Source organism: Macaca nemestrina, chromosome 1 (genome assembly GCF_043159975.1).
Source record: "Macaca nemestrina isolate mMacNem1 chromosome 1, mMacNem.hap1, whole genome shotgun sequence".
NCBI classification, from domain to species: domain Eukaryota; kingdom Metazoa; phylum Chordata; class Mammalia; order Primates; family Cercopithecidae; genus Macaca; species Macaca nemestrina.
In genome coordinates this window covers 125,129,828-125,144,405 of record NC_092125.1, presented here as the reverse complement: position 1 = coordinate 125,144,405, position 14,578 = coordinate 125,129,828, and the positions used below count along the sequence as shown (strand labels likewise).

The 14,578-nt window shown below is 38.7% G+C and overlaps 1 protein-coding gene across 6 annotated transcripts in view; it reads right to left on the bottom strand.

Moving 5' to 3' along the window:
• Positions 1-14,578, bottom strand: part of LOC105489244 (NBPF family member NBPF4-like) — a 48,698-nt gene that overhangs the window by 16,527 nt on the left and 17,593 nt on the right. For 2 of the 6 annotated variants that reach the window (XM_071068624.1, XM_071068648.1), the window contains exons 3-7: positions 6,673-7,412; positions 6,337-6,598; positions 3,593-3,805; positions 2,078-2,177; positions 998-1,212 (exon numbers count right to left, since the gene is read on the bottom strand). In XM_071068624.1, coding sequence (XP_070924725.1) covers positions 998-1,212; positions 2,078-2,177; positions 3,593-3,805; positions 6,337-6,355 — 547 coding nt within the window. In that variant the 5' untranslated portion in view covers positions 6,356-6,598; positions 6,673-7,412. Of the gene's footprint in view, positions 1-997; positions 1,213-2,077; positions 2,178-3,592; positions 3,806-3,907; positions 4,394-6,336; positions 6,599-6,672; positions 7,413-14,578 lie in introns of those variants that run through there. The other 4 variants (XM_071068552.1, XM_071068580.1, XM_071068684.1 and 1 more) reach the window with 3 other exon arrangements.

Below are 14,578 nucleotides of genomic sequence, written 5' to 3'. Positions count from 1 at the left end.
GCAAGCACAGTGAGCCCTATGTGCACGGAGACATGAACATCTATATGTATGAGTCTGCATTGTACTGAAAGCTCTCATGTTTTATCTTTAAGAAAATGCCCTGGAATGGTTTCCTGATGCATGAGGCAATGCGTTTCTGATCTGCAGGGTCACCATCAAGATGTGGCCAAATATTGAAAAGATCTTTTCCTCTTCATATCACTGGAGGCTTGTCCAGCCTCTCTCTGAACTTCAGCAGCTGTCTCCCCAATCCTGCCACACATCTGATTCCCAGGCACAGGCTGTGTGTCCTGTCACAGCTCGCATTTAGAACCTGTATCTTTCTCTTAGAATAGGACAAACAGCCTTGTCCCACAATACTCCGTACATCAGGGACTTCATGGGCCCTCCAGGTGTCTTACACTTTGTTATCCAGGGACACTGTCTCCATGGGGAGTGCTCCAGCCTAAGCCACTTCCTACCACCAAATGCCAGCACTTCAAATACCTTCTCCAACAGCACACAGCGAGGGGCTTTATCTCATGTGAAATAGAGTCATAAGTGTTCCCACATTTGAATGCCAGAGACAATTTGTTTGCTTTTACAGATTTAGAGACAGAAACCCAGGAAGGATAAATTAATCATTTGGGCACAGTTGCTAAAGACATTGCTGAAGACAGAGCCTGGGAACCTTCACTCTTAGGCCCAGGCTCTTTTCACTCTAATAAGCTGCCTCCTGTCACAGCCTCCTTCCTGTCCTTTAAAACTGGATGAATGCTGCCTCTTGCTCCAAAGACCATGTTCCATCAAGAAAGGAGGAGACCTTTGCAATACTGTGACCTCCAGCCCAATGGGTTTCCCATCTCTGTTTTTACACAGGAAGTTCTGGTCATGTCACAGCCACAAATGTTTACTGGAAAGATACACTACCCATAAAATTGTCATTGTGGAGGTGTGGAGGTCTGGGGACTTCCATAAGCCTAGATCTGTGTGTCATCAGGGCCCGTGGCCACCTCACCTGGGCTCAGCTTCTGGAGAAGGTGCTCTGCCAGCCGGCGCCCCTCAGCCAGTTGCTCTCGGAGATGCTGACCCTGGGACTTGTCAAGGTCATCAGGAGCGAGGAGGGCCTTGAAATGCTGATTCAGTGAGCGGGAGGCCTCTCTCCCTTCCTGTAACTTCTCCCGTAACTGGGTCAGCTCTCGTGCCTGAGAGTGAACCAGGGCTTTATATTGCCTAAGGTGAGACAGTAGAGAACATTTAATAATGGAAAGGGATGAGTGATCAGTTCTAATACTGCAACAGAGGTTTCTGTGAGAATGTCCTCAAGGAGCCTTCCAAGCAGAAGGTCAGCACATATTTGGGGAAATGCCTTTGGCCAAGAGAAAAATAAAATAAAATATATATATATATTTTTTAAGTTATACATATGTATATATTTTTAAAGGCTTCCTCTACATAAGAGAGTGCTCCTGTAAGATCCTCCATGATGTTCCATTCATCTTTCTTTTCTGTAAACAAAAGCCGGTGTCTTCCTAGATCGGTTCCAAAAGGATGTCCTTTCAGTTCTTCACTTTGGCCATGGACATTTCTATATGGAAATTCACACAGTGCATCTTGCAGTGACTTGAACTAAAGCCATGCACAGAAATGTGACCAGGTGCAAATGGGGTGAATTGGAAAGATGTAGCAAGAAAAAAAGGACAGGGTCAAGAAGGCAACATTGATTGAACGAATGACATGCGGCAGTCAGGAGGTGATTCTAACTAAGAGTAAATGGGGTGGTGATCACACACCATTTTGAGTGTGCTAAATGCTGCTTGGTGGTTCACTTTCTTTTGCATAACTTTGGTTATGCAAATTTCACCTCAACAATGCCTTGTTTTAAAAAGAGAAAACAAGGTTCAAGAAACAACTGCAACCCATAACTTACTAAGATGACTGTTCTCTATTTTATAAATATTTGTGTGACATATGCCTGCCATGTAAATGCCTGCCCTTGTCCTGGCCCAGCTTAGCTCTTAGTTCTCCCAGCTGAGTTGCTGCACTTCGGAGATTCACACCCCTGCCCATCTGCCTGCCCCCAACGGGGCCTACTCACCCGAGCTCCTCAGCTTGTCTGAGCTTCTCTGCCAGCTTCTCCACGAACTGCTGTTCATCCCTCAGCACAGAGTCTATGATGTCTTTGTACCCTTCACACTCTGAGAAAAGACAGACACACCTGCCTCAGTGCAAGGCTGGACATGCTGCTGGGATCACTGCCTACAGGGCAGGCAGCAGCATCCATCCCAAGGACGAAAGCAGCCCCAGTACCAGGCTCTAGGCAGGCATTTCCACATCTTTAGTTATCAACCTCCCAACTTTCTGGCATCTGATACTCTCCAACTTAGAGATGGGGAGAAAAAAACTCAAGGGCACATCAAGTAACTTGACAAGATGATTCACCTGGAACAAGGCAGAGTCAGAATTCACAGCCCCTGAGGTCTGACTCTGAATCTTGGGACACTTTCCCAAGCCTTGCAGCCTCTCCTGTAAAACACTGCACTGGGGCATGAGGTAATAATATCCTGCACAGTCGGAAAGACCCTTAGCACTATGGGACTCACGGTTTCCCTGGTACTGGAAATTTTAAGCACAAGTATGTCAAATATGTAAAATATCATATCTGAATATAACTGCATAAAATATGAGGCATAACACCCTGAGGCTTTAGTGGAAATATGCCCAAATACTAATAAACTTTGAATTAAGTTAGACCCAGTAGAATGAAGAACTAATAGAGAGTGTTTTCTCTGTGCCAAGAACTGTTCTAGGAGATTGAGAAGAAATGGATCATGTAAGTCATTGCGGCACTTTTCTGAGGTACGTATTATTGTACAACCCATGTACAGATGAGGAAACCTAGGCACTGAGAAGATAGGCAACTTGGATGGAGCCCAGGAGCCCAGGGTCCCTGCTCTGTACACTACACTGCTACCTCCACAATGTCTTTATGTGCCAGCTTTCTTACTCTTTAGGAATGAGAGCCTGTGCCCCAGGAAGCAGGACTTCCCTCTCACCATGGTACTCCTTGCTCTTGATGCTGTCACTTAATGGCTGTCGCAGTTACTATTAGGAGTAGTCTCCTCTTTAAACTCCTTAGTGCGGGTGCTGTGTACTGTCACTATGTTTCCCCCAGGGTGCCCAGAATAGAGCTTTGCCTACTGGGCCTCAACGAAGTTTGAAGTGAATGGAAGTTCATTAGTCCCAGATGTTTAGACCAACAGACTAGATGTTATTTGTCTGCAGCATCTTACATGGTACAGAGAGGATTCTCATAAACATGATTTAGCCTCTTGCTGAGAAGAACAGGTGGTTGTGTGCCTGTGTCAGCAGTCAATATGTTGGATTTTAACTCTCCTCTCACCTCACACCAGACTGCAAATGTGGAAAAGTTGCTAAATACTTTGTGCCTCTGTTTTCCATCCTTAACACCATGAAGTTAAAAAACCCATTTCTATTTTCCTAGAAGTATGGGAAGGATGACATTAATTTTGATGAAGAGACCGTTCAGTTTCTCAGAGAGAAGACAGGTGGTCATTCATCACTTTCATGATGGTGAATCTATAGAACTTACTGTATTTCTTCAGCTGGTTGGCCAGGGAGTAGGCAGTAGCTTGAGTTATAAGGAATTTCTCTTTGAGGTCTCGGAACTGCTGATTGCTCTCTGCCAGCTGGGAGCGCAATTCCTGGTTGATTTCTAGGATGTTCATCTCTGCCCTCTCACTGGACAAAGGGTCGGTAGATACCACCATGCTGATGTTTGTGGCAGAAGAGGTAGAGTCAGGGACTGGGGAGAAGAAACCCAAACACATGATGCGTCAAAAACTAGTGAAATCAGTTAGGTTTCATCAGGACTGAGAGATGACAATAACTGCAATTGTTAACTTACAGTTGAGAAAAACTTGATCAACACCCACAACACTTTAGAGTCCTTAACCACAAAAACAGGGTCCAGGATGCCTGAGCTCAGAGGTGAAGGCACTGCCTAAAGCTCCGACTCTGACAAGAGTGAGGGAGGTAGCAGCCAGCGTGCCAGGTAACGGTCTGCAGTTGCAATAACAGAATTAGAAGGTGGGGGTGTCATGGAATCTTAGGAGTTCTGTATTCCAATTGCCCAGCCTGTGCTGAAACACTTGGCTCCCTGGTCTCACCTGAGGGTCACTGATGGGGACCATTTCTTTAGCAGTCACTCTCAGTATTAGTGCACCCTTGTGACAATGCTATAGGCCCACCTCTTTCCCAATACATCTAAGCCTATTCCTCATTGCTCATCTCTTGTGTGTATAAAATCATCAAGGTAGAGATAGTTTCCCATAAGGTTGTTTTCTTACTGGTAGTCACAAAGTCACCCCACCTTCTTTTTAAGGTAAAATGATCTCAATGCTTTTCCACAAGTGAAAGATATCAAATTTTAGACTGCTATGGTATCCTTTGGGTCTTCTGCAGTTTTTTTCTGTGCCTACTGAAAATGAGTGAATAATTTATTTTTAAAAAATATTTTCTATCCTTTCTCAGTATTCTTGATGCATCCCATTGTTATGTTGGTTTCTTTTCCCTTACTGGGGAAGCATCTTGTCCTTTCACTACACTTAAGACCAGTTTCACATCCCTACATCCATAGCTCTTCCTCTATGCGTGGATTGGTTTGCTTTTTTAATGTCACTGAACACTCGTTTCATACTTATCACTTACAAAGATCATTCTGGTTCCACAAGAGTTCTTTTCAAGGTGTCAAGTGATGAAAATCATTTGTATATATCCCCTGAAAGCATGTGTGACCATGTATCTTGGGAAGTCTTGTAAACCTGTAACTATTTTCATTTAGTTTTCCCATATATTGAAAAGAACAGGGCCATGAACACTTCTTATGGAACACTGTTGGATATATATACATTTTGAGTTGCTCTAAACCACTGATGTGTGGTTGCATTCCAGTAACAGAACCTGGCAAGATCAAGCTCATGGTCAGAGGTGGTTGGTGATCCTCAGTGTTCCTGTGCAATAGAAGGTGAGTTTGAGATGAGAGGGATGAGTAGGGGAGCGTGATCCCCTGAACCACCTCCTTACTTTCTCAGCTTTCATCCCCACCTAGATTTTGTGATGCTAGAACTTGGGAGATTGTCCTGTAGCCCAAGTCTCCTAAGTTTGGCTGCTGGACTTGCCTGAGTTGAGGTGTGATAAGTGTGACCACGGGCTACTCAGCATTCATGTGGAAGTGAAGGGAGGAGGACTGGATCAATCCCATTGTAAAGCGTGCCTCTCAGCAGCCTGCACCATCCTCCAACTACACTGTGTAATGACAGTGCTTTGAGAGGTAGCAAAGGCTGTAAATAAATCTATTTTCTGGTGTGTGTGAGACCTGATATTATATGGGAGGAGGAAAAATTTGCAAAATTCCTTCATTTTAAAAATGGTGAAACTGCAGATCAGAAAGATCAGAAAGTTATATGGCTTACTTGAGGTCTCACAGGGATGAGTCTTGAGCATTGTCAATAAAAGCAATCACATTTATTCAGTGATTATTCACAGAATCCATAGAATTCAGTGAATATTCATATAATTATGAATAATATTAATCGACCAATTTGTACCAGGCATTTTCCCCAAAACTGCACATATTTAGACTTTGTATTTTCATTATAATCCTTAAGGTAATGTTATTATCTATAAGAAACAGGTATGAAACCTGAAGAAGAGGATAGCAAATCATGTATTTGGTCATATTTCCATTTTTTTGTTTCTGTGATTCTGGCAGAATGACCATATTGAGTCAAGGGAATAGTATTCACTACTGTATCATTTTCCAGAACAGAGATGTGCCTTACTAGAGTATTTGGGGTCAAAGTTTAGAAGTGTCTGCAACCTTGCTTTAACAGTATGGGAAATAACCTCTATTACCTGGAATTTCAATGGAACTTCCTAATATACAAGAGAAGTATGACACTTGGGTCTTCCGTTGGCTGTATTTAATTCACTCTTCTATAGAATACCAATTATTCTCATTAAGATTTTTGCCTTTTTGTAACCATGATATATAATTTTTATGGAGAAGATTTTATACTCTTAACTCTATTTAGAAAGAATAAATATAAGCTATGGCTTAGGTTTTATGCCCTGGACTTAATAGTTTTCTGATTTCTATTTTGAGGTTAAATTCTCATGTAAATAGAAAAATACTCGTTATTACTTATAAGAGCAAATTAGTTATTGGTTTGAGTTTCTGAAATTGAAGCACAAACTTTTGTTTTTAATCTTTGTCTGTCCCCATCAGCGCCACTCATTGTCTTTCAGTATGACCTGGCCGTGTCCTGCACTTACCCTCATCCTGCTGAACCATTTACATGCACTGTCCAATTCCACCAGTGATTCAGGCTCTTCTCAAAGCTCTCTGAAATGGGTCCAGGTCTCAAGATGTCAGACACTCTCCAGACACAAAAGCAAACCATACTGTAGAGTGGGCAGCAGGGTTCCCACCTCCCTGAAGTTGGCAGGGATGTCCTAGAGCAGGAAGGAATGCTTCCCTTTTTAGGGGGTCTTTTCTTCATGTCTCAGTGCTTCTGATCTAGTGAACACAATTGTCCTGAATGAAAAAGAACTTGCTAAATTTCTGGTTTCTTGTTAGGCGGCTAGAACAGATTTATTAGACTTACTTACCCAAGTCTGCTGAAGTTTGAAGTCTTAGCAGTACGATTCCTTTTCTTGTAAGTTGAGCAGCTTGGAGAAAGTTGGCCCTGTTGCCATGCAAAAAGATGTAAACTTAACATCTACTCAAAGCAAGCTTGAATTTGAAACTAGGGCTTCCACTGTTCCAAGGTTGGACTGTCACTGCCTCAGGCATGTGTCCCGAAGGTCTCGTGTCTCTGCCATACTCAGGATAAAGTTTAGATGGAGCCCAGCAAGGCATGTCTCCTTCACTTCTAGGTTCCCCCAACAGTTTTCTCCTCTTTAGAGACTGCATTGAATACATTCTTGTTCTGCTTTTGTGTTTTGGCTTCGGAATGATGTGATGGAGCTCAATGATTCCTACCCGCAAGTTGACCAGAGTAAGAAACACCTGGAAGGTCAGTGCAAATAGAAGTCCAGTGTCCTCCTTGCAGGGATTCTGATTCAGTGCCCTCAGGTGGGGCCTGGAATGTTTGTTAACATGACTCAGATGTGCAGTCAGTTTGGGGACACTCTGATACCACGGACCTTACAGTTTATGGGATGATTCTGTTTTGCTGATGAAGAAACCAAGGCACAGAGAATCTGTAACTTGCCCAAGTTCCCTTTGCTGTAAGCACTGGAGCCCGATGTCAAGAAGAGTCCCCCTTCCCCAATCCCCTTTCCACATTTTCCAATTCAGTTGTGTAGGTGCTTTCCAAGTAGGTGTTTCTCTCCCCCGTACCTCATTTCTGCAAAACAAGCAAACACACATTAAAACAAACAAACAAAAAACAAAACAAAACAAAACAATTCTTGAATTCAATTTGTTTCATTTAATATATTTCCTTACAACTTGCAGTCAGCATTATATTCTGGCCACTTACTATTAATGTGAGATGCTTTTTTGTTTTGTTTTTTTTTTCGTTTTCTTTGTTTTTTTTGTTTTGAGACAGATTCTCATTCTGTCATCCAGGCTGGAGTGCAGTTGTTATTAGAGCTCACTGCAACCTTGAACTCCTGGGCACAAGCAATCCTCCTGCCTCAGCTTTCCAAGTATCTGGAACTCTAGGCACGCATCACTATTTCTGGCTAATTTTTTGTTTTTAAATTTTTTGTAGAGACGAGGTCTTGCTATGTTGCTCAGGCTGGTCTTAAACTTCTTTCACTCAAGAACTTTTTATTGAAAAGTCTTTCATTTCCCCAATGAGAAGCACTGGTGTCTTTGTTTTTAAAAACTTTAAATAACTGTATATATGTGAGCATAATGTTTGAGTCTGTATTTTTTGTATGTTGATATAGTTCTATATACTTACACTAGTACCATAGTTTTTAAATTATTGTAGCTCTAAAATGAGTTTTGAAATCCAGCAGAATAACTCCTACAACTTACTGCTTCTTCAAGACTGACTTGCCTGTTCTAGGTTCTTTGATTTTCAAATACATCTTGAAATTAGGTTTTACATTTCTCTAAAAATTCCTACTAGAAACATTAATCAGAACTATGTTGATGTAATATCCTAACAAAATTGAATCTTCCAATCCAAGAATGTAATATATTTCTCTATTTAGTCTTCTTTAATTTCTCTCACCAATAGGTTTCAGGGGCTTTGTACCTGCTTCATTATATGTATTCTTAAGCATGTAATGATTTTGGATATTAATCTCTATTATTTTTTATTGAATTTCATTTTCTAGCTGCTAATTGCTAGTATGGAGATATTAAGATGACTAAATCAACGTTATAAGGATATTTATTAGGTACAATAGACTGCACCACTTTAAAATGAATAATCCAATGCATGTTTACAAAGGTATACACTAATGGAACTACTGCTACAATCAAGATATAGGAATTTCCATAAGCCCAAAGTTTCTTGTAACCCTTTGCAGTTTATCAATCTTTCAACCCTCAGGTCTGAGGAGCCACTGTCACTTTCTGGCAGTGCATTTTTAACCATTTTCTATAAATGAAATTATACCTGTGTTCTTTTGTGTCTGCCTTCTTTCATGTGTTATATTAATTTTAAAATCCATCCATGTGAGTATTTTCAGCAACAGTTAATGCCTTGTAATTGCTGAGTAGTATTCCTTTGCGTGGCTATACCATGTCTGTTTATACATTCACTTATTGCTGGACATTTGTATCATTCTAGGTTTGGGCTATTTTGAATAAAGCATCATGAGCATCCACATACAGATCATTGTGTGGATATAGTGTGTAAATTCCTAGGAGTGGAAGGACTGTCCATCTGATCTGTACACGTTTAGTCTTACAGGAAACTGTTAGCCAGATTTTCAAAGGAGTTGTACCATTTTTCATTCCCGCAAGTATAAAACTTCCAAGTGCTTTATATGTGGTATTTTCTGTCTTTTTAATTTCAGCCGTTCTCATGGATAAGTAATGGTATCTCATTGTTGTATTGATTGATCTCCCTGATGACTAAAGAGTTGAGCATCTTTTCATTTGCGAATTGACCATTTATGTATCTTATTTTCTGAAGTATCTATTCAAGTCTTTTGAGAAATTTTTTCATTGTGCTGTTTATCTTATCAGACTGCATTATATATACATACTATTAAAAAATCCTTTGTTGGAGATAAATATAATTTCTCCTCTATTGCGGCTTCTTTTTATGTTCTCTGAATGTTACCTGCTTTGAAGATAAAGATAGATAATCATCAAAAGGTGATTATGTATATATACATATAACTATGTTCATGTCTAAGAATCATTTATTAGACATATACATAAGGATCTATTTCTGAATTCTCTTTTGTCTTATATTGATATATGTTCTATTTTTCAACAATACACATTATCTTGATTTCCATAGCTGTATAGTAAATCTAGAAATAGGGAGTGAATACATTCACCATTGTTCTTTTATAATATTGCTCGCTTATTATTATTGATCCTTGACATTTTCATACAAATCAGCTTATAAATTTCTACCAAATTACCTGTTGGAATTTTTCTTAGAATTGCATTGCATCTGGAGATCAATTTGGGTAGAACTGACTTTTTAACTATAACAGCACTTCTGATTCATGACAAGGTTTATCTCCCCACTAATTTAGTTGTTTTTTTTTTTTTTTTTTTTTTTTTTTTTTTTTTTTTTAAATAATTTCTCAAAGCAGTGTTTTGTAGTTTTCAGTGTTCTGGCCTTACATAAATTTTGTTGATTGTTTCTAAGCACATCATGAATTCAGATGTTACTTTAAATGAAATTGTATTTTTATTTTATTTTCCAAACACTCATTGCTAATATACAGAAATACAACAGACTATTTATATTAAACTTACATTCTGCAACATTGCCAAATTCACTTAATAGTTTTGGTAAATTTCTGTATATTTCTGGAATTGTTTACATACATAATCATGATCTGTGAAGAAAGATAGCTTCAATTCTTTCTTTTCAATCTTTGCAATGTTTCTATTTATTTACTGTTCTTACTTTATTGCAATGGATAATATCTCTAGTATAATGCTGGATTGAAAGAGTAACAGCAGATATTCCACGTTTTTCTCTATTTAATAGAAAGCATTCAATCTTATTAATGTTATCTGTGGGTTTTTCAAATATGCCCTTAGTAGAGTTGGAAGTGTTGCCTTCTGTTCTTATCAAGCTGAGAGTTTGTTTTCTTTAATCATGAAAAAAGTTTTCAATTTGCCAAATGCTTTTTCTGTGTATGTCAAGGTAATCACATGGTTTTTCTCTTTTGTCCTGATAATATACAGAATTATATCAGTTTTTAAATATAAAAAGATTTATTAAATCAAGCTATGGCAGTTTTAAAATAATATTTTAAACTTTTAGCAATTATATTGAGATATAACTTACATGCAAAAAACTGCACATAATTAAAGTGTTTAATTTAAAAAGTTTGAGCATCGTATACATCTGCAATCAGGATAGTAAATATATACAGGCATGGTGGCTCATGCTTGTAATCCCAGCACTTTGGGAGGCCAAGGCAGGTGGATAGATTGAGCTCAGGATTTCAAGACCAGCATAGGAAACGTGGTGAAACCCGTCTCTAAAAAATATACAAAAATTGGCCAGGCATGGTGGCATGTGCTTGTAGTCCCAGCTACTTGGGAGGCTGAGTTTGGAGGATGACTTGAGCCCAGGAGACAGAGGTTGCAGTGAGCCAAGAATGTGCCACCACACTCCAGTCTGGGTGACAGAACCAGACACTGTCTCAAAAAAAAAAAAAAAAAAAAAAAAGATAGTGGATATATATACCATTTCCAAAGTGTCCTTGCATCGCTAGTAATTCCTCCTTCACCTTTCTACCCCACCTCAGACAACTACTGGTTGGCTTTCTATCATAATAGATTAAGTTTTCTATAAATAGAATTATACACTATGTAAATTATTTTGGTTTGATTTTTTAATTCAGAATAATTATTTTGAGATGTAGCCATGTTGTCATGTGTATTAATAGATCACTGTGTTATACTGCTAATATTCCATGTGATGAATATATCACAATTTATTTTATTTATTCATCTGTTCATGGATTTGGATGGCTTCTGGTTATAAAACTAAAGCTTTTGTCAACGAATCTGTATGGACATATCCTTTCCTTTCTTTTGGGTGAAATAGCAGTATCATATGGTAGGTACAGGTTTACTATTTTAAGAAGCTGCTAAACTGTTTATAAAGTGCTTGTAAAGTTTCACATTCCCATCAGCAGTGTATGAGAGTTTTTGTTTCCACACATCTTTGCCAATATGTGGAATGGTGATTCTTTTAACTTTAGTCATTTTACTTGGTATACAGTGGTTTAAATTTGCACTTGCCTAATGACTAATGATATCGAATACCTTGTCATATTGTTATGTGCCTTCCATATATCTTCTTTGCTGAATATCTCTACAAATCTTTTATTCACTTGAAAATTTGATTGTCTCTTTATTAATAAATTTTGAGAGTTCCCTTAGTGTTGTAGACAGAGGTCCTTTATCAGATCTATAATTTCCAAACATTTTCTCCTTAAATATGGCTTGTCTTTTCTTTCTCTTACCAATGTCTTTGAGGAGCAATTTTTAAAAAGTGTTATTGAAGTGTAATTTATTGTTTTGTTCTTTTACCAGTTTTTAGGGGGAATGCTTCCAGCTTTTGCCCATTCCATATGATGCTGGCTGTGGGTTTGTCATAGATAGCTCTTATTATTTTGAGGTATGTTCCTTTGGTGTGTAGTTTGCTGGGAGTTTTTTTTAACATGAAGTGATGTTGAATTTTATCAAAAGCCTTTTCTGCATCTATTGAGATAATCATGTTTTCAGTTTTAGTTCAATTTATGTGATGAATCGTATAATGTATGTTGAACCAACCTTGCATCCCAGGAATGAAGCCTACTTGTTCATGGTGCATTGGCTTTTTGATGTGCTGCTGGGTTGGATTTCCTAGTTTATTGTTGAGGAGTTTTGTATCTATGTTCATCAGGCATATTGGCCTGAAGTTTTCTTTTTATGTTGTATGTCTCTGCCAGGTTTTGGTATCAGAATGATGCTGGCCTCTTAATATGAGTTAGGGTGGAGTCCTTCCTCCTCAAGTTTTTGGAATAATTTCAGTAGAATTATTAGCAGCTCTTCATTATAGAAGAATTTAGCAATGAATCCACCTGTTCCGGGCCTTTTTCTGGTTGGTTGGCTTTTTATTATCAATTCAATTTCAAAACTCTTTATGGTCTGTTCCAGGATTTCAGTTTTATCCTAGTTCAATCTTGGGAGAATGTATGTTTCCAGGAATTTACTCATTTCTTCTAGTTTTGTTTTCTGGATTTGTTGAGCTTTTTTTATGTACTTTCACATCTCAATTTTATTCAGTTCAGCTCTGATTTGGTTTTCCTTTCTTGTGCTAGCTTTGGGGTTGGTTTGCTTTTCTTTTTCTAGTTCCCCTTGGTCTAATGTTAGGTTGTTAATTTTTTTTCTTTGATTTTTTTCAGCACAGAGTTGTTGATTCATAGATTTTTCATTTGAGCTGTTCCTAACATCTACAAGAATGCCCACTTGTACCATTCTTATTCAACATGGTACTGGGAGTCCTAGCCAGAGAAATCAGGCAAATGAATGAAATAAAAGGCATTGAAATACAAACAGAGGAAGTCAAACTATCTCTCTTTGTTGATGATTTAATTCTATACCTAGAACACCCCATTTTTTTGCCCGACTATCCTTTCCGCATTGGGTGTTATTGGGGTCACGGTCAAATGTAGTTGACTGAATGTCTTTGCCCAAAGTCTCCTAGAAATGATAAGCAACTTCAGTAAAGTTTCAGGATATAAAATCAATGTACAAAAGTAGTAGCATTTCTATACACCAGTAACATCAAAGCTGGGAGCCAAATCAAGGATGCAATCCCATTCAAAATAGCCACAAAGAGAATAAAATGCCTAGGAATACAACTAACCAGGGAGGTGAAAAATCTCTACAACAAGAATTGTAAAACACTGTGGAAGGAAATCAGAGACAAGACAAACATTTAGAGAAACATACCATGCTCCTACGTGAATTAATGCAGAAACAGAAAACCAAATACACCACGTTCTCATATATAAGTAAAAACATTATTTGTGATGGACATTTAAGTTGTTTCCATATCTCAGCTATTGTGAATAATGCTGCAATGGATATGGGAGCGCAGATATCTCTAGTAGGTGCTGATCTCATTTCTTTTGGATATATACTCAGAAGAGGGATTGCTGGGTCATATTTTTAACTTTTTGAGAAAACTCCATGCTCTTCTCCATAAGGACTGTACCAGTTTACATTTCTACCACCAGTGTACAAGTGTTTCCTTTTCTACACACCCTTGCCAACACTTCTCCTTTGTCTTTTATACAGTTGCCAACCTAACAAGTGTGAGGTGATATCATGATTTTGACTTGCATTTCCCTGATGATTAGTGATATTGAGCAACTTTTCATATGCGTGTTGCCCATCTGTTTGCTCTCTTTGGAGAAATATCTATTCAGGTCCTTTGTCCATTTTTTATTTATTCGGTGATTGAGTTCTATCAGTTCCTTATATTTTGGATTTAACCTCCTTAACAGATATATGGCTTGCAAATATTTTCTCCAAATCTATAGGCTGCCTTTTCATGTTGTTGATTGTTTCCTTTGCTGTGCAGAAGCTATTTGGTTTGGTGTGGTCCCCTTTTTTTTTTTTTTTTTTTTTTTGGCGGAGTTTTGCTCTTGTTGCCCAAGCTGGGGTGCAATGGCACAATCTTGGCTTGCTGCTACCTCTACTCTCTGGGTTCAAGTGATTCTCCTGCCTCAGCCTCCTGAGTAGCTGATATTACAGGCTTCCGCCACCATGCCTGGCAAATTTTTTTGTAATAGAGATGGGGTTTCATCATATTGGCTAGGCTGGTCTCATACTCCTGACCTCAGGTGATCCACCTGCCTCGGTCTCCCAAAGTGCTGGGATTACAGGTGTGAGCCACCATGCCCAGCTGGTCCCATTTGTTTGTTTTTGTTTTGGTGTCCTATCCCCTGCAACTCCCACCCCACCCTGCAAAACAAAAGTCATCACCAAGACCAATGCCAAGGAGTCTTTCCCCTTTGTTTTCTTCTTGGAGTTTTATGATTTTAAGTCTTACACATAAGTATTTAATCCATTTTGAGTTGATTTTTGTGTGTTTTGTATATGAATCCAATTTCATTCTTTTGCATGTGGATACCCAGTTTTCCTAATACCTTTTATTGAAGAGACTATCCTTTCTTCATTGTGTGTTATTGGGGGCATGGTCAAAAAGTAGTTGACTTTATGTACTTGGGTTTATTTCTGGGCTATCTATTCTGTTCCTGGTCGATGTGTCTATTTTAATGCCAATCCCATACAGTCTTGATTGCTATAGCTTTGTAATATAATTTACAAATAGTAAATTTAACCAAGGAGGCA